This window comes from Patagioenas fasciata, chromosome 13, assembly GCF_037038585.1.
Source record: "Patagioenas fasciata isolate bPatFas1 chromosome 13, bPatFas1.hap1, whole genome shotgun sequence".
Taxonomy (NCBI): Eukaryota; Metazoa; Chordata; class Aves; order Columbiformes; family Columbidae; genus Patagioenas; species Patagioenas fasciata.
This window is the reverse complement of record NC_092532.1, coordinates 13,818,579-13,845,439: the sequence shown is the minus strand read 5'-3', so window position 1 is coordinate 13,845,439 and position 26,861 is coordinate 13,818,579. Positions and strand designations below refer to the sequence as shown.

The window sequence follows — 26,861 nt, the reverse complement described above, 5'->3', positions numbered from 1 at the left end:
GCCCTGCTCAGCCACATCTCAGTTATCAGATTCTCCTCACCGCCCGCAGCGGGAAGCGGCTCCCACGCCGGTGGCCGTTATCGCCGGTGGCCGTTATCGCCGGTGGCCGTTATCGCCGGTGGCCGTTATCGCCGGTGGCCGTTATCGCCGGTGGCCGTTATCGCCGGGCTCTGTCGCGATAAACGCGCGGCTGCGCACTGCAGCACAGACGCTCCGCGCATGCGCACTCCCCCTGTGGGGCGCTCGCGAGAGCCCTGTGGTAAACAGAGCACAAGATGGCGGCGGCGTCCCGGGAGGCGGCAGCGGCACGGTGAGGCGGGGGGAGCGGGGAAGGACAGCGGGACGGCGGCACCGCCGATTCCGCCGCGCCCGTTCTGTGCTCGGGCTGAGGGGATCGCTGTGTTGCCAAGCTTTGGGGGGCGCGGGGTGGGACGGGCAGCAGCCGGGCCTGCAGCACCCGGTCGCGGTTCCCGGTGGTCACTTCCCCGGTCTCAGGGGCTGCCTCGTCCCCCGCCGCGCTCCGGCGGCTGCTGCGCGGGGCCCTCCCGTCTGTCCAGCCGGCTGTCGCTCCTCCTTAGCCTTTCCCGGCCTGGGGGCGAGTTGGGAGCACCAGCGGCTCTCCCGAGGTCGGTGACGGGCACAGAGCAGAGGGGTTCACCCGTTCGCTGGCTGGCGCTGTGGGTGGGAGCAGCAAGATTTTGCTCCCGGAACGGGCTGAGGGGCTGGCTCCTCGGCTGCCCGCAGCGCCCGGGCCGGTGCTCTACGGGCCGCCATCAGCCGGGGCCTCTGCGGGGTTCCCATCGCTCGGGCTGGGTACCCTCTGCTTAGAAAAAGTGGGGAATAACTCCATACCTCGCTGTTCTAGGAGCTGGACAAGTTGGCAAGTTTAAATCCCTGTCCAGCACTGCACAGTAAGGTTATTAAAGAGAATAAAGTTGTGAGTGTGCTGTTCCTTTGCTCATAGTTTCCATCATATTTCAGCATCGTGCTTACATAGAGTCTGTTATCTGTCATAAGGATGTTTATTTTCCTCATTTGTGTAGTTCATTTATTGCTGATTGGGTTATAAGCCTACAGGTGATAGGGTTGGCAGAATGCAGCCAAGATCATGTGCTGTAACTGTGTCTAGTTTTGGGGTGAAGAGGAAACTTTGTAATTGCGGACAGTTCACAGGCTGTCATGGTGTTGTCAATTAGATGGAAATGGAGGGGAGTTCTGTCCCTGTTACAAGGAAATACTTGAGAAGGCTAAATAAAGCTAAATAAAAATGAAGTAACAGCTGTCACATGCAGACTCAATTCTGTTGTTGTGCTATGAGGTCAGCCCATCGTTCTCCTAAATAGTGTGAATCCCCTAATAAGGCTCCTACTTTTCAGTCCTGGTCACTGCAGCAAGTTATAGTTCTGTTTTAATTCTCCACATGGTGTGACAGATGAGACATAAATGTTTCTCTTCGCTATCTCTTAATGGCCTTTTCTATAGTTTCTGGTTAAATGTTTGGAATTAAAAAAAAAAAAAAGCTAATGTTACAGTTCTTTTCACATGCTTCCCTGCACCTTGGAACATAAGGAGAGAGACTTCCCCTCCATTTGAAAAAGACTTGCAACACTTTCCTTAAACTTCACAGTATTATGTCTGCAATCCCAGCCCTTATCTTCTCAGATACCTATATTGTAGTAACACACATTCCTGAAAGACTTTTTTCATGCTGATTTTCTCTTTCAAGCACAGGGACTGCAAGTTTGCTTCCCGTAGTATCTCTTGTCCTTACCAGAGTTTGGCATGGAGTTTGAATCTGATTCTCTGTGTAAAATGATGTACCATAGCAGAATTTTTATTTTCTACATTTCTGATTAGAAAAAAAAAAAACAAAACCAAAACCAAACAAACCCCAACAACAAAAAAACCCCCCACAATCAAAAATAAAAACATCACATGCTTTTTTAAGTGGCTGTGGTAGAGTTTGGTTGTCATCATAACCTGTCCTGTTGTCAGGTTAATACCTCAGTGTTCCACACGTGTTCTGGTGTGAGCAAAAACGAGACTTCAGCATTTGTGAAGTATTACTAAATGAAACGTATGCACAACTTTTTACATTTTATTTCTAATTCTGACTGCCAAAGGTGTCTATCTTTTGTGATTTTTCAGGCTATACAGTTGCACAAACGTGAATCTAATTGTTTTGTGTATCGCCCTGCCTTACAGGTTGGTTTGCAGTCAGCTTTGGTAATTCTTCTAGGGAGCTAACTGTGCCATGAAACATGGAGTACAGGACTCAGCTGCCACATCCTGAGTGACCGAATCCTTTAATACAAAATGGAGAAGAAGCGTAGAAAGAAATGAGCCTGTTTATTAGGCTTTACCTCAAAATACCATGAAATCTCTACTTATTTTGGACACAGCTTTACAAATATCCAGTTGATCAGCGCAGTGAAAACAACGTTTACTGAAATGAAAAAGAACTAGTTTATAAAGAAGAAAATTGTGATTTGAATATATGGAATTTTTGGAATGAAACCATTTTCTTCTATGACCATGAAGTTTGCAAACATCTGGTTTGTTCTGGTTGTTATTTTACTCTGTGGCAAAAAACACTTCGGTACCAGACTAGGGAATTCCTCTCATGAGGCTCACGTATGTCCTGGATGTTCTCACCTTACTTTGAAAGTGGAATTCACTTCAACGGTCGTGGAGCATGGTAAGAAAAAGTTTAGCAATTGTAACATTTGAAGAGTTTCTGTAGAAGCATATTGTATGCTAAATTCTCTATATTCAAAAACAAGAGAAAGAACAGAGGGGGAAATAAAGAGGATGTTAAAAGTTAAAATGGAGTGTGAAGGCTCAGGTGGGCAAGTCTGGTCACTTTGGTGTGTTAGGTAGCTGTTTGCTTTGCCGTGCATGGAAACATTGCAAAGATAAGCAGATGAAAGGCAAAGTGAGGCAGATTTCACTGCTGATACGGCAAAGGATCATAGTAGAATGCCTTGACCCTGCATCCATTTATTGCCTCAGGTACCTGTAATATTCCCACAGTGAAGCCGTGTGTGTGCCTGGGTGCCAACAGACAGGATGTTGCGTTAAAACTCAGTACCATGTAGTGTTTAGATTCTTTAAATCCTGTACGTCAAGAAGCATATTTGAATTGGCATATCGAATAGTTTGTATTGCTGGATGTAACAGTAAGTCTGTTCCCTCCCCTCTGGTCCCCGCACATCATTTCACCTTTTCACTTTTCCGTGGTATGTACAATTCTACCTTCCTTTCAGAGTTTTTTATCACAGTTTGCAGGTTTACTGATTAAAAAAAAAAGGTATTCTGTAGTCCAGACGTGAATTGCAGATTTCTGAAAGCAACAAAAAAGTGCCTCAAATTGTGCATATTTGTTCTAGATCAAGAAAAAAAGAATTATTTGGACTTTTGCAATGTGAATGCTTGAGTAAGCTACTTAAACATCAGTTCTGATAAATTCTGCTCTTGTTCCAGAGTATATTGTGGCTTTTAATGGATACTTCACAGCTAAAGCTAGAAGTAAATTTATTTCAAGTGCACTAAAAAGTAGTGAGATTGAGAACTGGAGGATTGTGCCTCGCAACAACCCAGCCAGTGACTATCCTAGTGATTTTGAAGTTATTCAAATAAATGAGAAACAGAAGGATGGAGTACTGACGCTAGAAGATCATCCAAACATCAAACGTGTAACACCTCAGCGGAAGGTCTTCCGATCACTCAAATATTCAGAGTGTAAGTAATTTTGTTTGTGGTTGCATGAGATCTGCTTTGGAAAAGTCGTCTCAGTTTTATTTCAGACCATCAGCTTAGCATTGCACAAATGAGAAGTGCCCTGCAATTTTTAGTTAATTTAGATAAATCTAGTATTTTGACCATAAAATGATCAGGATTTTGTCATACCTTTGCTAAAATGTGGCAACAGTTCCAACTACAACATAGAAACATTTCTTTTGCAGCGGTCATTTGCCAGAGATTAGGGAACACTATATCTCTAGTAGATATAATGGAAACTTTTATTTATTTTCATCAGAGAAGATAGATACTCGCTTATCTGAAAAAAAATTGTTGTAACAGTATGACACATATATTTGCATGAAAAGCTAATCTGTGGTTTTCCTTACACTCTATTTTCTTCATTCTCATTCTGTGTAGTTGATCCAACATTGCACTGCAATGAAACCAGATGGACTCAAAAATGGCAGTCATCTCGTCCCTTGAGAAGAGCAAGCCTTTCTTTAGGTTCTGGCTTCTGGCATGCAACAGGTCGACACTCAAGCAGGCGTTTGCTGAGAGCCATCCCACGCCAAGTTGCTCAGACCTTGCAGGCAGATGTCCTCTGGCAGATGGGTTACACAGGTCTGCTTTTGTCTGTTACCTTAGAATGATTAGCCTCTTTGAAAACCAAGTGTAAGGAAAGGCTAATTGGCTCCTATGTATTAGTTTCTTATTGGGTACCAGTTCCAGAAAGACGGAGAAATACTTTGTTTTGAGAGGTATTGTATACTTATAGGATTATCTTCTGTGTATGTGTGTGCAGTACTGAACAGCATTTTGTCGTATTTATGCTCTGTGGTGGAATTTCTGAATTGAAATATGAATTTTCTTTAAGGTCTGTAACTTAGCTTGTAAATTGTGTGCTATGTTAAACACAGAAGTTTTCTTTAACTTGATAGACTAGATTTGCTGTGGAACTGAATCAGCAAAAATGATGCTTTTCTATTATAGGTGCTGGTGTAAGAGTAGCAGTTTTTGACACTGGTCTGAGTGAAAAACATCCACATTTCAAAAATGTAAAGGAGAGAACAAACTGGACTAATGAGAGAACCTTGGATGACGGTGAGTTACTGTGCACAATTGTTAAACTATTCCTGATACTGGCATATTCTGTTTTCCATTGTAAAACTGTCATTGCTGCTGTGGTACTAACGTCTGTTGAAAGGATATATATTGAGATTTTAAGCTTAATTTTGCAGTGTCCTGAGCACTTTGTACTCATACTGAATTCAACAAAGAGTATTAAGGTTCCAGGAGGGTGTTGCATTAAGTCCCCTTTGACTTACATGTGGTGTTTCATCGTAGCATTTGGAAAATGTCAGGGCAAGAAGACATTAAGCAGGCATAAATACGTTATTGAAGTATGTGGAGGTGAGAGCAGAGCCCACCTTTATGTAGTTTGCTGCTTCACAGTGTGTACGTATTTCCATACTTACAAGGGACAGCGTTTTCCTTGTTTACTGCACAGTCCTCAATTAACAAGGTTTTGGCACCATCCTGTGAAGTTTTTCTAAGTTCTTAGTTTTTCTAAGTTTTCATCAAGAAACACTCTGCTAGCTCATGTCTGTCAACATTCCAAATAACTTCTTATTTACTGCAGTATATTTGTGTTCCTTTTTCATATGTCGACCTTAACTTGCTCTGACTGTATGCTTTCACAGATTATTAACTTCATACAGTCTGAGTCAGTGAGTCCGTTGATAATTTAGTCTCTTTACAGTTCAAGGTATATGCTCAGCCTTGTGTGCCCCTCTGTAGTTTTATCATGTATAGTATTTATTTGCATTGTAGCACTTCCTATTAGTTCTGTGCCCAGATGGTTGCTGAACAGGCAGAGTGGAGTACAGAAATGTAATGCAGGCAGTCCAATAAAGAAAAAGCTCAAGTATTTTTTGAGGAGAGAAAAAAAAAGTGTTTTCTAGTCTTATTTTTAATCTTAAACAAAATACAGGTATTGCAGAGACAGGATAAAAATATTTTAAGAGATTTACTTAAAAATACATTGGCTTCGTGACTTCTGTTTTCCAAAAGAACCTTTTTTTCTCATGATTGCTTTGTGTGGCTCTTGATTTCATTGGTAGCAATCAAGAGTGGATAGACTGGAGAGTTTCATGAGCTGGTTGCCTGGTTAGACAGTGCTGGAAATTCTGGCCCAGCTCAACCCAGGAGCAAAATATGATTCAAGAAAACTAGGACCGAACCCAGTATTTGTGAGTTTTTGTGAAGTCTGTTAGACTGATGCGATGTTTGGTATAGGCAATGTTTAACGGTGCAAATCCTTGATGATGAAACAGTTTGTCTTCTAACATCTTATTTTGTTTCTGTCTTTCTCTGATAGGTTTAGGCCATGGGACTTTTGTAGCAGGTGTGATAGCCAGCATGAGAGAATGCCAGGGATTTGCTCCAAATGCAGAACTGCATATTTTTAGAGTGTTCACCAATAACCAGGTACCTATTTTACATGTGTTTCAATTTCTGCCTTTCCAGATTACTGCTATATTAAACCTTTCCTTTGGGAATATTGCAAATACTTGTAAATATTGATATAATCTTTTTTATAAGTGAGAAAGATACATCTTTCTATTTATAAGAGACTTAATACAAGATGTCTTACAGTTTCCAAATCTGGTATATTTTTCAGAAATAATGTGTGGAAGTCTGATCTGTGTAGTGCTGGAGCAGTCGTTCAAATGTACACTAGAAATACTAGAGGACCATTGTGCTTTATTTCAGTGTTTTTTTCCTCCTCTCTGAAGTCTCTGTTGTCATGGAATCACTGGCTTTTCCAATGATAGCTTTTTCCCCTGTATTTCTTACATAGGTCTCATATACATCTTGGTTTCTGGATGCCTTTAATTATGCAATTTTGAAGAAGATAGATGTGTTGAATCTAAGTATTGGTGGGCCAGACTTCATGGATCACCCCTTTGTTGACAAGGTTGGTATGAGGAAATAAAGTGGTCGTGGTGTTTATATCCCTCACACGGATGCTGGACTGGCGGAGCTACTTCTTTGTCACAGTTACTGACAGGTTTCAGTGCTGCTGGCAGTTTCTGTGGAGTTTCATTTCCGTTAAAGAAATTCTGTACAGTGTACAGGCTTTTAGGAATATATTTAAGGATTATATTACAAAATATATATATTCACAGAGCTGTGGAAGCATGCACTTTTACAAAATACAGTATGTACTGCTATGTGTGACTCCCAAGCAGGCTCTTAATCAAGAAGCTTAACCAAAATCCACCCTTTTTAAAAAATCTCTACATGGTTAATTTATTTCATGGTGAAAATATGTGTAACGTGAATTTAGCAGCAAAACCTTTAAGAACAAATATGTAAGAAAATACAGGCAGTTGATAGAGCTATGTGATAAGACATTTGTGTCACGATAAGAAGGAATTAGGTTTTTCCCTTTGTAAATTTCATTGTTCCCTGAGTTGTCTTTCAAAAGCACTAAGTGATTTAATTTACATTTTTTAAAGGATAAAATCTTTCTTTGTAAAGGGTAATTAAGGGATTTGAGACACAGAAATTCTTACTTTTTTTTAATGATAACCTGCATTGAAATTTAGTTTGACAGTGACTACTCTCCCCAGAGTATTGCTGGAGGGAGTTCAGAATAGCTTGACTTTGACATTTGGTGTGCTTTGTTATGGGCAGGAGTTTTTCCTTTGGTGCAATCTAAATACATATTATCAGCAGCATTGCTGTCGAGGCCGGGTTATTGGTCACATAATCTCAAGAACTTTCAGAACTTAATATTGAATATATCAGTGAGAAAGAGGGGTTGGACTAACCATTCACTTATGTCAGGCCCCACGCAGTGTATGTTTGTTAGAAAAGTCTCCTTTTTGGTAGCAGAACCTTATTGTGAACATTATTTTTTTGTAGGTATGGGAACTGACAGCTAACAATGTCATCATGGTCTCTGCTATTGGCAATGACGGCCCTTTGTATGGGTAAGTTTCAATGACTGCTTCAAAGAAAAGTAAATATGTTATTATTGTGTGGTTTTGGAAGTAGTTGTGCTTGGTCAGGAAGTTTTCCCTCCTCCTTTTTTCTGTAATTTGTTTATAGAAAGTGACTCAAGTTAAACTCTTTCCACTATCTTGATCACTTGCTGCAGTGGTACAGCAATTTTTCATTGAAACAGTGCAAAGTCAGGGAAAGAATGGCAGTACTTCCAGCAGATATTTCCCTGTTGGTGAGGGCAGACATCTTTGGGTACTAATCTTGGGCTTAAAGAATATAGGAGGGATCAAGCCAGAACAATTTGTGGCATATTTCTAAAATGAATGCCTAAAAATAGATTTTGTTTTGTCTTCAAGACACATGGTTTGGTAGTTGCTGAATTAGTTACTGAGTTCTAGCTGCCTGAAAAGTTGCTCTCCCTTGTAAAGTATAACTGTATTAGGTAGGACCAAACTTTGTTGCTGTGGAGGTTAAAAAGTGTCTGACAAAAATCTTATGGCTATGTCTTGGGTTTTGCCTTCTCTTTTTATTTTTTTTTTTTTTTTTTTTTTTCCTTCTGGTGTTTCTATCTCCTGACTTGTTCTAGGACTCTCAATAACCCTGCTGACCAGATGGATGTGATTGGAGTAGGTGGCATTGACTTTGAAGATAATATAGCTCGCTTTTCGTCTAGGGGAATGACCACTTGGGTAAGACTATGGCCAGCCACATCAAATCAGGGAATCTGCAGCCAAAATAAGGGCCTTGGAAAGGGAGCATTTTTGAAGGGGCAGTACCGTGCAGATGGTACATGTTGGAGCAACCAAGAATAAAATATTGCATCCAAGGTCAGAATAGTTAGAGATCGTAAGTCTTCAAACAAGAAGCTTAGAGTTCTTTGCAGGCTTTCTCATCATTAGTCTTGACCACTATTGACATTCTTGATGTATTTGTAAACTGTCCAGTACCTTTTGATTTATGGTGAGGACTTGCCTGTGTGGTTTAATCTGCTAAAATGAAGGTCTGCTCTTCTCCTTTAGTTTAAAAATCCTGGGATTTCCAACTACTACATGTAACATTGCACTTACGTGCCTGTTGAACTGAGGTGATGGGCACTGCACATTTGATTGCAGATGAGTTTGCACTGTGGTCTTGATTAGGAGAACTATTACGTGTCTCTGTTTGTGCTGTGTCTCATTCATTAGCCAGTTAGCCATGTGGCTGTTTTGTCAGTGGTTTTATGCTCAGCATAAATATTAATCAGCATTAATGTTAACATTAAAACAGTGAGAACTTGTGAAACAACAGCTTTAGGTGTTACTTGCTGTTCCATGATGCTAAACCTCAGCTAATTTAGTCAATAATTTTACTTCTGAATGACCTGCAATTAGTTGCACTGCGCAAATGAAGCCACAGGTATTTATTATGTATTAGGGCAATAATCCATCTGTTTTCTTTCACAGGAGCTGCCTGGAGGTTACGGTAGAGTGAAGCCTGATATTGTTACTTATGGCTCTGGAGTGAGAGGTTCTGGTATGAAAGGTGGATGCCGCTCTCTCTCTGGGACAAGCGTAGCATCTCCTGTGGTGGCAGGTGCTGTTACTTTGTTAGTGAGGTAAGTCTTAAATAAAAATCTCAAAATATGCTGATGCAGGAGGGTCATAAAAGGCCCTTAAAGGAATTCAGCAAATAAACCTACATTGTGTTTAGATGTAGGAAAACAAACTTAAGGAAAAAATCAGGGTGGTTCTGCCTGAGACATTACCTTGTCTGAGTGACTCTGAATTTCCTGGCAAAAACTTTGGAACTGTTTCAAATATTAGTTAACATCCTTAAGAATATAACTAGGGAGAAGAGTACTTTGAAGTAATTCAGTCACATTTTTAAATCATTTTGAATTGCTGAGCTTCTGTCAATTGTGTTGGAGAAGAACGGCTGGTCAAAGTAGGCACCTGTAGCAGAGAATTATGTAAGTCCTTGTAAATTTTATAGGATTCAGGGGTTTATGGCTGTTATCCGGTTGCGTAAGTCATCTGTTGCACGCTGAAAACTTGAAGATAGGAGTTGCAACTCTGTACTTTGTGTTTGTCATTGCTACTATGTAAGGATGACATGAACCTTTATTTGAAAAACACTTGTGCCAAAAATTCAGTCATTATATTTCCGGCTTAAAAAGATGTGTGTTAGTTTGAACAACAAAGCGATTTTTCATTCCAGAAGAGTCATGTTGTGAAAGATACCAGCAAGTTTTCAGTTACAGAAGCTTTGACTTTCAGAATGTTTTATTTAACATGTGAAAATACTACCCTGATAGTAATGACTGCTGGTCATGGAGTACATTGTAAGGAGAAAAATTCATGTAATATTAGTTTTAAAGAGAAATGTGTCAAAAACTTGTCACTTTCCTGCACTTTTTCCAGTGAGAAATCAGGTAATAACAGGCAAATATGAACTGTAGATGTTACTCACAGCAACCTGATTTTAGATCTCATTTTCTTTAAATCAAGTTAAGGCAGAATGATAAACAGGACTAGCTAGAAACTGAAATAACCACCACCTAATGTGATCTTTTGTTTCCTATTTCAGCACAGTTCAGAAACGTGAAATGGTGAATCCAGCAAGTATGAAGCAGGCACTTATTGCATCAGCACGTAGACTTCCTGGAGTCAACATGTTTGAACAAGGACATGGCAAGTTGGATCTTCTGAGAGCTTATCAGATCCTCAACAGCTATAAACCTCAGGCCAGGTTAATTTTAATCCTTAATTAATCAATGCTAACACTATAATTTACTGTATTTCTTGTAAGAGAGTTGGTGATGCATGTGCAGCTCAGTTGAGCAATCTGTGCTTATGCAACAAAGAGAACTTGCACAGATCTTATGTAGTCCTGACACATGAATTTTGACAAGGGTGGATGAAAAGTCAGTGTATTTTCTGCCCATAGTGTTTATAAGAGCTAGATTTATTTTTTCTTCTAGCCTCAAATGTTATCAATAATGGACCCTACAACACTGTGGAAAAGTATTTAAAATTTAACTTACCAGAGTAAGAACATTCTCACTGTGCTGAAAAGTTGCTTTTGTTTTGTGAAAATCTTTTCACAAAGCTTAAAAAAAAATATGGGGGGGGGGGAGGAAGATTTTGGGGCAGACTTGGGAAGAGAGGTGAGAGCTTGATACAGTAACCATGACTGGCATGTTTTATCTGATATGTTCTTCTGGTAATTGATCTTTTTTTTAATTTTACCTCCTCCATTCTTCTGTAGTTTGAGCCCAAGCTATATCGACTTGACGGAGTGTCCCTACATGTGGCCCTATTGTTCTCAGCCCATATATTATGGAGGGATGCCAACCATTGTTAATGTTACTATCCTTAATGGTATGGGAGTCACTGGGAGAATTGTAGACAAGGTAAGACTTCAACATTATTCCACGTCTTGACTATTAATGTTACTAAAAGCTTCCCAGAAAAGCCTATTTTATCTAAATCAGATTTCGTTCTGCTGAGATCAAGAGGTGCAAAATGTTTGATTTTGAAGGACGCACCCAGATTAGTAAGATTTGTCAACATGAGATGTCTACAAGATTTTGAACAATGCATTGGTTTCAGGGGTGTGTAGTGTTTTATCTTTGTAAAACCAGTTGTATCGGCAGGTACTGAGAGTTTTCTTTGTATTCTCTGATTGTATTTAAAATCTTCTGGATAGGCTTTCTTCATATTCTTTTTTTTGTTTGGTCTGGAGCACGAGCAATCTCAGTAAAGGATCATCTGTGGGTCAGAATGACCTGAATGTATTGACTTACCAAGGTCTGCTGCAAAACCTGTTTTTCTACACCAGTGATGTTGAGCATGTTCGTTAACTAGGGAGGTCATTTTCTGTGGTGTGGTTTTTTTTGTTTGTTCTTATTTTTTATTAAGTTTAAAATAAGTTTAAATGTAGAACATATTGGGGAATTGATATAAGTTAAACAAGGCAGCTGTCCTAAAACTCTTGTCAATGTAAATGAGCTTAATTTCAATATTTTATTGTGAATCTGCAGTCCAGTTTGGGTTCAAGCTTGAAGTATATGAAGCTGTCGCCCAGCATCATTAGCTTATGGAAATACTCATATGCAACTGGTGTAATTTGTCTGTGTCTGTTACAGCAATAGCTTTCTTCGTTACTAAAAGGAAATTTTGTGTTGTTCCCAATAAGTTCTTGCACAGGACCCCAGAGTGTTAGAACAGTTGGGCAGCGTGTTTGCTGTTCAGACAGCTTCTGCCTCTGAGAAGCCTATAGTCAGATCATTAAGGCTGTCACAGTTAGGCTGATTCACTGACACAACACAAACCTTCTGGGCTTTGTGAACATTTTTTAATTTTACGTAAACTTCAGAAAAGCTAAGAATATTTGTTTCTTTGTGCGGAGGCAGAGGGCTATGTGCAAAAATTAGTGAGTGAAAACACTGTTTTACTGATGTTCTATATTCTTCATTTCACAGCCAGATTGGCAACCCTATCTCCCCCAAAATGGGGATAATATTGAAGTGGCTTTCTCCTACTCTCCTGTGTTGTGGCCTTGGTCTGGATACTTAGCAATTTCCATCTCTGTAGCAAAGAAAGCAGCATCTTGGGAAGGAATTGCTCAAGGTCATGTTATGATCACAGTATCATCCCCTGCAGAAAATGAGGTAAGTTCTGTGTATTTGGGTTTTTCTATGTTAATAATGATTTTTTAAATAATTTTATTGCTTCCCAATATACAAATACCTTCTTTTAAAGGGATTACTCTGGTCCTGTAATTTGAAACATAAGTTGAATTGGGGTCAGGAAGTTGAAAACTACAAATTATTATCTTTAGAGCAGGATTAACCTGTGAATTTGATATGCTGTAGAACCAGAAAACCTTGCTATGAGACTGACTTCATAATTGCATTTGTTGTGAATTTTAAGTAATGTGTTTTAAAAAAGAGATTACTTAAACGTATTTCTTCTAGAACAATGGTTGTTCCTGAGAAGTTTTGAAGGTTTTGAATGATTGAACCAAATTACAGTTGTAACATATTTTAAGTATTTTACATTCTAAGCATGGTTCTATAAACTGTTTAGCGTAGAAAAAGAATACTATGGTGATTTAAGGCAAGAGTATTCTCTTTGTCTGGAGAGCTGGTACTGGTAACTAAAAGTAGATTTGATACCTCACTTCTTTTGGTCTTTTACAATCCACAGTTAACTGATGAATGTTTTGTGGGGAAAAAGGATTTTACTGTAGTTTGTTCTGTCCTTCAGTCTAAGAATGGTGCAGAGCAGACTTCAACTGTGAAGCTTCCAGTAAAAGTGAAGATTATTCCTACTCCACCTCGTAGTAAGCGAGTCCTTTGGGATCAATATCACAATCTCCGTTATCCACCAGGATACTTCCCCAGGGATAATTTGAGGATGAAGAATGATCCATTAGATTGGTATTTATCTCAGGTTCCATTAAATAAGTATTTCTTGATTGTGTGTTAATGATATGGGATAACTTTACTGAATGCCAGAGAGCTCTGGCCTTTTCAGTGTGCCATGGGATTATCTTTTCTAAGAAATCCATGAAAAGCGCTTGGACTCTGCATGCTTTGGTGCAGGATTTTTTTATGGTCTGTGGTTTTATTCACATGAAATGAAAAGCTTCTAAATGCACATTTAAAACACTGAGATTTTTGTTTGACTTTCAAAGTGTAGCATTTTTGTGCCACAATTTCTCCCAGGAAGTTAAGGGGAATGCTTAATTAACTGCTTCAGCATTCATTTAACAAAAAAAAAAAAAAAAAAAAAAAACATGAGAAATTTGGAAGACTGAATCCTAGAGAAGAAGCCCCATGTCTGTTGAGGGAGATTGTCATCAAAGCAGGGTGAGGCTCAGCTGACCTGTTGTCTTTCCTAGATGGAGAGGGAAAGCATCCATAGGAAGAACTGTGCAACAATGTATAAGTGAGGATTGAGTGGGTCAGTGACCAAGACACAGGCTTTTGGAAAGCTACTTTGAGCATGCAGATAGGTTAAATGGACAGGAACTCTCTGCTGACTTTCAGCAGTTATTTACAGGTGATCTTGTGTACTTCTTCCAGTTAGTTAAAACTGCTTTTACTGGCTCTTTTGTGAGGAGGAAGTTTCGTGAAGAGCACATGGTTTTAATGCAACAGTATTTCTCAGTGGTGTGATGCAAACATGTAGAATTGTGCTCAGTCTCTGGCTTTGCTGTATAGCTCTTCTCTGTAGTACTTGCAACCAATGTCATTTGTGAAGAAGAATTTTGCAAAGAGGAGATTGTGCTTTCAAAAAACATAACTTTTAGAAAGGAAGGTAGGAAGTTACCTATAATTAGTTATTAAATTGGATTTCTGCATGCCAGATCTAAATGTCTCTAACACCTTTCTCTTTTCCTAAGGAATGGTGACCATATCCACACAAATTTCAGGGACATGTACCAGCATCTGAGGAGCATGGGGTACTTTGTTGAGGTTCTTGGTTCTCCATTTACATGTTTTGATGCAAGCCAGTATGGTAAGCATGAGTTAATTGCCTTGTTCTTCACACTGTTGACTACTTCCTAAAATGGCCTGGTTTTGGGGAGACCAAAAACATTGTAGGGGCTCAAAAAAAATTCTCATGGTAGTAGAAGAATATTATAAGTGTGGGTGTATTTATTATTTATATATGGATATTTGGTTGTGTAAAGTGTCGTTGCAGAAGCTTGCTTGGGAGTTTAGTAGAATTAGTGCAGTTTACTATCCTTACCATAAAAAAAGGAGAGGGGAAGCCCACCTCTGAGTGGGTTAAAATCCCCTGTCCGTTCCATCCCACAAAAGCAGAACTGGATTTGCCAATTGAATGTGGTTTCTACAGGGTCTTTATCAGAAGACTTTCCAAATGCAGTCTACCTGGACTTGTAGAATGGCCTGGTTGCAAGGGACCATGGGACATGGGGACAGCGTCAGTGGTTGATCAGGCTGCTGATACTGTATAAATTTACTGATCCTGTGTAAATTTGTATTGTCTCTGAGGATGGAACTTCTACCACCTCTCTGGGCAATCAGAAATTGAAGAAGCAAAATAGTTTGGTATTTAGGAGCAATCTAAAATAAACATATTTTCAGGAAATAGTGTTGTATTTTTATGGTTGTGTTTCTCAGTGCTGCAGAGAAGATTGTGCTTCCTTGTTCACAGGAGTGGGAGAGAGTTATGTGAAAGTGGCAATGGCACTTTAGTCAGGCCTACTAAAATGGAACTGTAGTTTATGTGAAAGTGGCAATGGCACTTTAGTCAGGCCTACTAAAATGGAACTGTAGTTTTCAAGATCTGAATCAAACCAAGTGTCAGAATAGTTGTTGTCTACCTGGCTGTAAATCTGTAGTAGTGAGTGGAATACTTTTTAAATTTGGGGCAGTGAAAACCTTCTTATTAGGGTGCATTTACATTAGCATTTTAGTTTGGATCAGCAGTGGATCTCTTGATAATCCTCTTCTGCCACAGTTTGGTTCAGTTTAGGGAGCATTTGGATGAGACCAAACTGCAAAATATACACCTGACATATGTGGGCATTCAGTTCGTGAGACCATACACCTGTAAAAGGCATACTGTGCTGGCAAACTATTTTTTTAAATGCATTTCTATACTGAATTGTCTTGTATGCCCCTTCCTTAAATGTTATGTCTTTAGATGAGTTGCCAGAACAGGGCGCATGGACCAGATGTTGTACTAAATATGCACTTTTGTTGGCTTTTTCATGGGTTGCGTGAATAGCGATAATGTCACAGCAAACAGCCCAGTGAAGTCTTGTTTTTGCTTTTACACCCAGGCACTTTACTGATGGTGGACAGTGAGGAAGAGTATTTTCCCGAAGAGATCACCAAGCTGAGGAGGGATGTTGATAATGGGCTTTCACTTATAGTATTTAGTGACTGGTACAACACATCAGTGATGAGAAAAGTCAAGTTTTATGATGAAAACACAAGGTACTGATTTGTGTCACTTCTTTGGGAAATAGAACACCATAGAATTGACATTTTATGCACGTATTACCCTAAAAATCCCAAACGTGATAGGCTGTACTTCAGCATTTTCATGCTACCTGTAAGAAGGGACTACCAAGGGAGGAAAATTGTTAAGCAGCAGTTTAAGGAGAATAGTTACCTACTTTATCATGATTGCAGAGGCTCCCTTGCTAATGTAATCTTCTTTAAAGCCCAGAAAAACATTTACAGTGAAAAATAAGAAATGAAGGAGCACTTGTGGAGAGCAGAATAGAAAGAAAATGTGGATTGCAAACCAAGTTACCAGGTTGTGCACCCATTACTGAAATTGTTCCAGTTGATCATATAGAGGGAAAATGCACTAGTATTACAAACAGTGAGGAAGAGCCTGTTTTGTGTTACTGTGAAGCTAGAAAGATGTGTTCTGCAGTTTGTGAACAAGTAACATTTTGCTTCATTGGAGAAGCAAATGACATGACTATCGTTTTTGCCTCGTCTTAGCCAAATTAAGAACATAACACTGAATTTCTTTCTAGCAAATTAAAGTTTTCCATGGAACTGGAATGCATGGAGCACTTTATATTAGTATTACTTAACTTTTACTGAAAAGCATTTGTGTCAAGTGAGACAGCTGCTCCCATGCCTCTGGAGTTAAATAAAGCTTTGAGCTGTAGTTAATTATTGATGTGACTTTGAACAAGTCTGCTTGTGGAAAGACACCTGACTTCTCATTATACAGACCCTGGGATTATATTCTCTACACTAATAAACTGTGTTACACTGTAATTATTATAGGCAGTGGTGGATGCCTGATACTGGAGGTGCTAATATACCAGCTCTCAACGATCTGCTTTCTGTCTGGAATATGGCCTTTAGTGACGGGCTGTACGAAGGTGATTTTACCATGGCAAATCATGAAAGTGAGTACTAGAGTGTGTTGCTGATGCAAGGTATCATTTGGAAAATAGTTTTCTGTAAGAATGAGATTGAGTGAGAGTCAAGAGAACCGCTCAGATTCAGTGAAGAGAGTCTCATAAGCACACTGAAATGATTACTTTCTTCGCAGACTTTGTGTGAAAATTTTTTAGCACAGATGATGAATGTCCTCGGTTTAGAATTTGAAGAGTATTGTTGAGGTGTGATTGTATTTGTCTGGACTATAAATATTAGTTGTTAAGATGAAGCCTTTCCATTTAATTTTGCAGTTACGTGGAATATGCCGATTTAGACGTGCATCACAAAATCCTGAGATGTTTTCTAAACTGCTGTTTTTGTAATCTTTTGAACTGTTCCCCCTGAAGTGAACGTGATTGATTGGTTCAATTCCAAACTTTGTGGTTAGGCCACAGGTCTGTGACCTTACTGTTTTCAGATTTCCTAGGTCTAGCAAGTCTGTCTTTTTATCTGACCAGATCACTTGGTATTTTCAACCAATGTTTCCAAATCTGTCTTCTGAGAGGTTCACTTGGAATGTGTACATGAAAAGAGAAGGCACCAAGTGAGGTCTCTGTGTGCTCACCAGCCTGGACTAAAGGAGATGGGTTCTCTGTAGTATAAATAATGACCGCTAGTGTGAAATACTACATTTCTTGTGGCAATTGATTAAGGTTTTCAGTTTAAAAAATAGAATGTCAGTCCCTTAAATGGAAAGATGTGAAAAGAGTATATAAAGGTGAACTTGTGAAAGCTGTGCTTAGAAGTGCCTTTTCTGTGCATACAGGTATTGGTCAAAATATGCAAATTCTAAGCCACATTCCTGGGAATGTTTTTCTTCTGTGCTTGATTTAACAGCTCACTGAAATACAATAGGAAGGGAGTGTCATTTTTAGTCTAAACTTCAGTTTTGTGATGCCTTTCAGTGAATTATGCATCAGGATGCAGTATTGCAAAGTTTCCAGAAGATGGCATTGTCATTGCACAGACTTTTAAGGATCAAGGTATGCTCTTCCTTGGCTTTCCTCTGTGTTTTAAGTAGAACTTTGGAGTTGGTGCACAAGTAAAGTTATAGAGTCAAAAGGTGTAAAAACAGTGAATGTATTAAAAAACATTGATAGGGTAGGTATTTCTTTGTTTTGCCTAGAATACATAGTTGGATGCCTAAAAGGCAGCTGCAGTATGACTGCATACAATTTTTATATAGTGCAGCAATATCCAAGTGTATATATGCAGACTTTTATTGTGTTTGCTGTATGTAAACACATCTGTATGTGTGTCATGCACCTTTGGAGGGAATTGTGTCGTAATTGTGTTACTTGTCCATGTTTCTCACAAATTTCAAGTGCTACTGAAATATATCCCCTAATCATTGCCAAATTTGGTGTGAGTATTGTGGTAACTGTGCCGATCTGAGGATATAAGTAAGGAAAATTTTGGTAGACAAAGCATCACCTGCTAGGCAGCATGCTTTTCCTCCTGCAGTTTATTAGAACTTTCAGTTCACAGGATATAAAATGGTTGGATGGATTTGTAAGATACAAATTGCAGATTTATAGCCAGATATCCTCTGGGTTTTGCTGGATGTACCGATTCATACTGGAAAGGTCCCTGTGCTTTTTTGGTCTTTTCATCAATTATCTCAGTTATAATTGTAAATATATAGCAAATACATCTTTTAGGTTACTAGTTTATTATTTGGATACTTGCAGGGCTTTTGGAGGCAGGCCGTTAAATGATACTCCTTCAAAAATTACTGTTTACAGTATTGGTATTAATAGAAGTGTTTCCGAAAAGGCCGAGAAACAGATATGTGAACCACAGCAGGGCTGGACATACTGAAAACTGGTTCTGCCTGCTGGTCCAAAGAGCAACTGGGCTGAGGAGGGAGTAAAATTTGACAAAGGTTAAAGCAGGACATGGAGGGTGGGGAAAACTCACGTGAGTTTCATTTCTTGTGTCCCTACTTCCCTACTAAACAACACTTTTCTTTGTTCCTGAATTGAATGCTGAAGACACGAAGTGCAAAGGTAACTGGTAACTGCAGAGCTGCAGGGAGCCCAGCAGTCTTTAAAATGGACTTCCCCTGAACAACTGCTTTAAATGAGTTAAATTAAAACCTTAAAGCAGCTGCTGCTTCTCACAGAGAAACAAATGTTTTAATTAATGGAATGTCTCTATTCTCTTTCTTAGTTCCATAATAAAGTTTCTTTCTTGGAAGAATAGTAGGTGGGCATGGCAGCAAAGTAAGTTGGCGAAGTGCGCCCTGCACTGTGGTGGCTGATTCTTAAGTTACCCATGTCTTGTAGAATTCTGCAGAAGGACTACAACAGCATGAAGGAATTTTTAAGGCAGAACCTTTTAATTTTAAACCTGTCGCTGAAAATACTGAAAATTCATATTGAAGATAATCTGGATTGAGATGTCTTTTTCTGCTTTTCCACCAAAGAAAAACATTAACATCAGTAGGAAACTTCCCAATCAGGGTCTTGGGGCTGTTCCATTTCTATCCTAGTATCCTGGGGTTTTTGAAAACATTTTGCATAAATGTTTGACATGAAGAGTGGTATAGCTGCATTTGTAAATTTGCAATGTCAGCTGTGTCAGTTTAGGGGTAAATTGATGTTTATGCTTTGCAGACTATGAATTTATTTGTGTTTTGCTTTAGGTCTTGAAGTTTTAAAACAGGAGACTGCTATAATTGAAAATGTCCCTATTTTGGGACTTTACCAAGTTCCTTCTGAAGGTGGTGGCAGAATCGTTTTGTACGGTGACTCAAATTGCTTGGATGACAGCCATCGACAGAAAGGTGCGTAAACTTTGGCACACAGGAAAAGTTATTGTCTGAAGCTGGCAACTGTCCTGTGTGATTTTTACAGCTCCTGTCAGAAGTAGGTGGTTTCTATGGACTCTCTAGATTTTCCTAACTGGGAATTAATTTCTATTTTGCAGCGCTCTTCCAAAAATGCTGTAAGGTGCAGTTACAACAGAAGAACACCTCCCACATTAGATAGCCCTCTGATAGATGGGAGCATTTCCCCCAACATAGGCCCTTTGCCTGTTTTTCCGTTCCACAAGCTTTAGGAGCTGATTTTGGGATGTTTTTTTTTTTTTGCGTGAGAGGTTGATTGGTGGGGTTTTTGCTTCTTTGGAGCATTTTTGTTTGCAGAAAGCACTAACAGTTACACACACTTGATTTATAGTTGCAAAGAGGCCATTAGGGAATCCCTTCACTTATTCCCCAGCTGCGTTTTCTGAATGTTTATGTAGTACAATGGATTTTATCTTTTGAGTTTGCTCCTCATCGTGCCTTGCTCCCTTTGCAGTGTTTGCCGTGTTCCCTTTGCAATGTTTCCTGTGAGGATATATGGTAATGTTCAACATTTCAGTTTTGCGTTACTGTTTTCAGGTTATTCTGCTTTGACACAAACCAGCTGGTGCAAATATGTCAGAAAGTAGGAATTTCTGTTTGGGTTTCAAAATGTTTGTTTTCAACTCAGGGCAGCAAGTGTGTGAGTTGTGTGTGTGTGCAGCTTTCATGACTCCTATAGAAGCCACCCTGAGTGGTTGGTCTTTATAAAACCTTTTTCTAGCACTTTGTCTGATCTGACTTATAAAATTTTGAAGAGATTGATTTGGTTTCTCATGACATGTAAAGCAAAAGCTGGTAGATCTGTGGCTCGAGAGGCTGAAGATAATCCAATGTGAGGTCTTTTTTTTGCATTTCCACTGACTGTGGTGTTCAACCTGAATTTTCCTTTTGTGATGAAAAGTACATTTATAATTTTTAGACTTTTGTCACCAACATTTTAAAATTTTGGGTTATGTAATCCATCTCTTTCCTAATTTATTTAAGTTTAAAGGAACTTACTGCCTAGGGGAGCTCTCCATCTGTAGCTCATTTCTTTCTCCCTCAATCATTTTCTTTTTCTTTGAAAGTTCTCTGGTTTCTACTTATGTGTCTATGGATGGATTCCAGTGAGTTGCCATAACACCACCATATTGGCACCTTATGTGCTTGCTGTAGGTTATTGAAAGCATGTGGTATAAGAGTAGATATGTAACTTTCAATTAAGTAACAGAAAACCATGCTTTGTGACCTCCCTAATGCTGTTAAATCCAGTGTGATCTGTGAAGCAGGAAAAAGTGGAAGGCTCTAAAGAAATCTTTTTAAAGTAGCTTTTTAATTGTGAACCAGGAGCTATGTCTCCTGCAGAGACATCGGTGGCTTTAACTGAGGTAAATTCCTAACATTTGTGAATATAAATCCTTACAATCTGATTGATCTCTTTAAAAATCAAAGGTGAGGGTTTAAGGGACACCAGGATTATGGAGATTAATTCCCATTCCCAGCCAACTGTTCCTGGGGGGAGAAGTTCTGAGAAAAATAGTTTGCTATGTAGTAGAAAGAGCTGATAACACATTGTCTTACTCCCGAAAATGAAAATTTTAGAGAATTGTGATGTTAACTAGCTGGACTGCTTGTTTGTTAGGAGTAGCTCTGGATTAAGGTGTGGTAGTAATTCAGGAGGGAGACAAAATGAGGGTTCACGTGGTGTTAAAGTGCAAAGGAAAACCACGATCACGTATATTGTGGACTTGATTCCCAGCCTGGTCTGTGCCACAGCTGCTGTATGTATTGCTTTTGCTTTAGCTGGGATGTAGCCAGAACCTTTCCCTGTGGTTTATTTATATATTTGTTTAAGCTCGGGAAAGCAAATGGGTCATAACTTCCCACTGAAAACACTACCTTGTTCTTACTTTTCTTTGAAGGGGATTTATTTTGTCCCTTTTACAAAAATAAATAAGGTGGTATTCTGTTTCCCTCTTAAAAGAAGCTCAGAGATTCCTGTGTACTCGGATGGCCTTGCACAACTTGGAATTCCCATATTCGATACCTGTTGCTTTATGCCCTACTCCCCAAAATAGCCTGATTTGGTACACAAGGGAAGATATAAGTCTGAACAGATTATTTTTGTGTTTGTATATATTGGGGGGCAGGATGTGGGGTGCATGTTCAAAGTTGCATCTTTCTGGAATTGGATCTAGAACTTCAGAAGAAGAAAAACAAGAGCCAGAAAAACTGATTGTACTTCTAAATGTTGTTACAGCGTTCTTAACAGAAAGATAAGTAATTTTAAATGTGACATAACGCATATCTTCTTTTGGGGCTTGGGGCTGTGAAATCCACAGATTGCTTTTGGCTCCTGGATTCCCTCCTGCAGTACACTTCTTACGGGGTGACACCACCAAGTCTGAGCCATTCCGAAAATAGACAGCGACCGCCGTCGGGAATGGGCTACTCTCTCCCGGAGCGGATGGAAGGTGAGAGCCTTAATTACCGAGCAGATTCCAAAACTGAGTGAGTGTCAGGGTGGAATTTAGGAAGGCTCAGAGAGAGCCCTTGAGTTATCTGCCAGTAAGGTTAGTTTGGTGTGAGCTTGACAATGTTCTGTTGTTTTACAAGAAGAGAGCACATACGATAGGGATTTGTCATGATGTGGTTGTGATTTGATTAAGGAAAATGTTCTGTTTGTAGCGTAGGAATTTTCAGCTGCCTAGTTCTGCTAGGGCGCATTCTGGTTACGGGCTATGGAGCAAGTATAAAGCATTCAGCCTTGTTTCCTGTGCCACCAGCAAAACTTGAATTGCCTACCGTTGTAGGTGCACAGTCTTACTGGTTTGTAAGGTACCCTTTGGTTAATTCTAATGGAGATTTTGCTGCAAGTCACCATTACTGTAAAGAGCTGCTGGTTTTCCAGCAGCCATGTTTAGCTGAACGCAAGCGTTGGTAACTCTTATCCTACCAGTCTTTTGGTAAACCAGTCTGTCTCTGCTCTGAGTTGCAGGTAACCATTTGCATCGATACTCAAAGGTGCTCGAGGCTCACTTGGGAGACCCTAAACCCCGGTCCCTTCCTGCTTGTCCTCACCTGTCCTGGGCCAAACCACAGCCTTTGAATGAAACTGCCCCCAGGTTAGTATACATCTTTCTTATACAAGAAGTCTCATCTTTGAGTTCAGCTGAAAAATTATTTGTTCCATCTGCTTTTGAAAGGCACAGTTGGAATGCCTTTCCTAGAGAAATACCAAATTGCAAAGAAGAAATAATGAATAATGCTTCTCCAGTGAATAATTCTGACTCACCTTACAGCTACCCTATGAAACTGGGGGAATTTTAAAAATAGCTTCGCGAGTCAGTTCACTGTTGTGATTGAGTGATCCCAGCTGAGTGAATGATCTTGTTTAAATTTCTCATCACTGCGTGCCTTTGAAATAGATTTCTGAAGCAGCTTCTTGGGCAGCTTGCCTAACTCTGCCTTCTGTTGTATCACTTGTCACTTGAAGGAAAAGTCATCACCATATATCCCATACTTGTCTGCTGGGCTGCTAACTTTTGGGAGTCTGTCTGCAAGAGAGAGGGTTGTTAGTAAATAGTTGCCAATTTAAGCGTGTCCCTGTGGCATTCAAATTGAATTTTGGAGGCCTGCAAACTGCAGAACCTAAAAAATGTATTGGATGATCCTTTTGGTCCAACCTAGTGAATTATTTGTAGATTCCATCTATCATTTTCTCTTTATGTTCCTACAAAAGTTATTGCATTACTGAAGTGAGTGGGCAGACACCTCTGTCTTTGAATTTCCTCTAGCAACCTTTGGAAACATCAAAAGTTACTGTCAATTGACCTTGATAAAGTGGCTCTGCCCAGTTTTCGACAGAACCGACCCCAAGTGAGACCATTGTCCCCTGGAGAAAGTGGAGCATGGGACATTCCTGGAGGTAAACATTGAAAAGTTTGAAAGTCAGTGTTTTACTTTCCTTTCTGTATAAGCTGTGGAAAAAAACAAACAAAAAACCCATGGCACAGCCAGAGAGGCCACGTGTTTATTTTTGGTTGTGAAAAACATCCAAATAATAGTGTGGCTGTGTTGTAAAAGGCTGACTGATGAAGGCTGAGAGAAGTATTTTTGCATGTAAGTAGTTTATTCAGAAGAAAGCATGTGTCATATACTGGGAGGAGTATTTTGGCAGGTGCTTTTTGGGTAGGTGAAGTTTGTTTTGGTCCTTTCAGACCCATGGGTGTCAGCAGCAGTCCCTGTCCTTGGGAGCTCTGAGTAGATACCTTCTGCAAATTAAAATTCCTTGTGTGAGTGCACAGAGGCAGAATCCAGAGAGTTTGTCTGAATGGTGCTTTGGGCAAGGTGTTACGCCAACAAATGAGCACTTGGAGCAGCTTTCGGTGTAATGACGGGCTACTCTCCTGTGCAAGCTTGGCCACGTAGGCCCAGCTGGAAGTGGTTTGAAAACCTCACGTGTGCTCTTTTCCCAGTCTGAGCTGCTAGACTAAAAGATGTCTGTAAAAATGAACACCCCTTTCCTCAGGGAATCAGGATTTGGTGTGATTTATAAAAATTACTTAGTGGTAAAATTACGGTCAAGCATTTGCATCCCTCTTCTAACACGGAAGGTTGTCAGTGCAGGGGAAATCTGGGTTATGCTTTCCTGTACCCAGATAGGTGAAGGTGGAAATGTTGGTGTTTTTCTGTTACATTAGCATCCTGTCTTATTTTCACTAGTCAGTCTGCAGTTACTAATCTTCCTGTCTGAAATGTAATCTGATTAATAGCTGTTTCATGTTTGAACAAGGGTTCCTGTTGGATCATTTTGGTAGGTAGTGTTAACACTCCAAAGACATCATAGCTCACTCGGGCGATCATCAATCGCTCCAAACCTCTTTGGCTTTCCAGGTATAATGCCCGGCCGGTACAACCAGGACGTAGGACAGACTATTCCCGTCTTTGCTTTTCTGGGTGCCATGGTGGTTCTGGCATTCTTTGTGGTGCAGATCAACAAAGCGAAGAGCAGGCCAAAGAGACGGAAACCACGAGTGAAACGACCGCAGCTTATGCAACAGGTTCATCCACCAAAGACACCTTCTGTTTGAAAGCTCTTGCTTGCCAAAGATGACCTTTTACCGGTTGCTTTCCTGGGTGATAAATCTTTCCCAGTGAAGGTGCCGCGAATGCGGCACTGATCGTACTGGTGATTGGCACCTGACATCATCTCATAGTCTTTGGTTTTTGGAGAGAAAAAAAAGGACCTCAGTTTATCATCTGTACATAAAACTGCAGCTTTAAGCAGCCGAAACCACCAAAGACTTGAATACTGTTTGAATGGCTGCTTAGTCACTACATATCCCGAAAGGGGGAAAATGGACCTTTTTTTTTAAGCTGACCAAACTAAAATTTATTTGTTTAGAGGCTATTTTCTATATTTATTGTTGGGGAGGGCGGGGGGAAAAGTCACTTTAAGGACCTCTGCTAAGGAAAACAAGTGCATTTTTTTGGATGGAATGCAATTTTCTAGAACGGTATTATGCTGAAGAGTATAATGTACACCATTAAAGGAGGGAGGGGGCAAGAGAGACCAGTACAAATGAGCAAGACATACTCCTGCAGTTTATTTTTATAAAGCCAGCTACCATGATGTTTTGTAATTTTTGGTCATGATTTCACCATTGTTGGTGAAGCAGATTTTCAATAAATATGTTATCTATATGAAGCTAAGCTAGTGTGCTACATGGCTTCTCTTTCTACTGCCAGTCACAGAGAGCAAGTTGTTGAGTAGCGAATGTTTTCATGTCTTCCCTCTTCCCCTGATATCTTTACCCTTAGCAGCACCCCAAGCTACAGACTTTCCTTTGGAGCACTCAGTGATGAGCTGTGTAAGAAACTGTCGTGTGGATGGTACCTAACGGCATCGTGTGGTATGTCACAAAGCCAAAAACCCTCTCTCCTTTGGTTTATCCTGCCTGAAAGCCAATGACTTGTTAGAGGCTTAAGTAAGGACGCAGGCATGAGTTGCCTTTAACCATGTGGCATCGCTTAATGTCACTGTCATTAAAATAGGTTCTCTCTTCTGAAGCGAAACTGTGAGGTTTTCCCTGACAGCTGCTTTTATCGCTGCTCCAAACCAGAGTACCTTTTCCTGGGAGGACCAGGGAGCTGGTGGCTGCCTGGGTCGGTGAACTGGGCAGGGAAGCAGTTTGTACTGGTGAACAGTCCCGGGTGAGCTCTTGGGCAGCTCAAGCTCCTGCACAGCCCTGGGCACGGCTGGAGAGGGACAAGGTGCCAGGGACAGCCCCCCATGGCAGTCTGGCTGTGCCTGCCCTGTTCGAGGCTTATGGTCATGGATGGTGGTGATGGGCCTTGGGAAGAGCACAGCAGGAGAGGACATTTCTCCATGTAACCTGGTGCAGACCTTCCAAACCACGGGCAGGGTTTTGCAGTCCATGAGTGTCTTGCAAAAAGACTTGGGCAAACCTGTTTTCCCTTACCAGGAGAGCCGTTGGCTTTCCCCAGCCTGCCTCTTCCCTTCTGAAGATGAGGGTGGAATGGAAGAGGTGACATCTTGTTGCAGTGCCAGAGAAGGGACCAGGCCTTCACTTGGGAGCCCTTAGTGAAAGCTCCCACTTTTGGGAGTTGAGGTGGGGCTGCTGTTGGGATGGCAACGGTGCTGACATAGAGGGGCTTTGTCCATCTCACCCATGGCATCAGGATCTCACGTAGGACCAACAAGCAACAGCTCTGCAAGTTGTACTGGTTGCGAAAGAACTGTCAGTAACGGTGTAAAATCTCAAGGGCCAGACCTCAGAAGGGGTTGAAGGTAGCAAAGCATAGTTGTAGTCGGCGTTTTCATTTGTCAGAAACAAGGACTGGCCATTTGCGCCTTTGTACCTTTGTCTTTGAATGAAGAATGATGAAACAATGTCTTCTAATGAAGAATGATGAAAATTCATCAGCAGCCCTTTTTCCATCAAAATAGGTAACTGCCCAGGGGACACAGCAGCAGGTAAAGCTGCCAACCCATGGGGACCTGTGGGTCTTGCCTCACAGCCTGGGGGCTGGAGCACCAAAATAAATGGGAGAAAGGGAGGAAAAAATATGAGCAAGGGTGCCCAGAGTTCCTGAGCAGAGAAAGCACTCAGGGCTGCTGCGTGGGCATGGGAGGCAGGCTGGGTCTCTTTGATATGGGGAGCTCCTGTCAGAGGGAGCCTGGAAAGCTTTGGTGTTGGTGCTAACAAGGAGGCTCACTCCTCTCATCGCAGCACTAATGAGAGATTACAGCTCCACTGCAGGCTTGAAACTAGAGTCAAGTTGTATCAAAGCGCCAGTCCGAATTAAGAGCCTTTCCTGGTG

At 40.5% G+C, this 26,861-nt stretch overlaps 1 protein-coding gene across 1 annotated transcript; it reads left to right on the top strand.

Moving 5' to 3' along the window:
* The first annotated feature begins 207 nt into the window (after nucleotides 1–207).
* MBTPS1 (membrane bound transcription factor peptidase, site 1) lies at nucleotides 208–25,229 on the top strand. Its single transcript, XM_065847948.2, has 23 exons — nucleotides 208–310; nucleotides 2,206–2,698; nucleotides 3,484–3,741; nucleotides 4,162–4,365; nucleotides 4,735–4,845; nucleotides 6,122–6,231; nucleotides 6,605–6,721; nucleotides 7,675–7,742; nucleotides 8,342–8,444; nucleotides 9,198–9,349; nucleotides 10,321–10,482; nucleotides 11,002–11,146; nucleotides 12,218–12,406; nucleotides 13,005–13,177; nucleotides 14,146–14,261; nucleotides 15,556–15,712; nucleotides 16,526–16,650; nucleotides 17,590–17,667; nucleotides 19,332–19,472; nucleotides 21,857–21,988; nucleotides 22,513–22,639; nucleotides 23,312–23,442; nucleotides 24,411–25,229. The coding sequence occupies exons 2-23, from the start codon at nucleotides 2,512–2,514 to the stop codon at nucleotides 24,605–24,607; spliced, it is 3,183 nt and encodes a 1,060-aa protein (XP_065704020.1). The 5' UTR covers nucleotides 208–310; nucleotides 2,206–2,511; the 3' UTR covers nucleotides 24,608–25,229.
* The last annotated feature ends 1,632 nt before the right edge of the window (nucleotides 25,230–26,861 follow it).

Coding starts and splice junctions, on each gene's coding strand:
- MBTPS1 (XM_065847948.2), top strand. CDS start 2,512: ATGAAACCATTTTCTTCTATGACCATGAAGTTTGCAAACATCTGGTTT. Junction 6,232..6,604: donor GAGTGTTCACCAATAACCAG/GTACCTATTTTA, acceptor TTTCTTACATAG/GTCTCATATACATCTTGGTT. Junction 21,989..22,512: donor TCTCCCGGAGCGGATGGAAG/GTGAGAGCCTTA, acceptor TCTGAGTTGCAG/GTAACCATTTGCATCGATAC.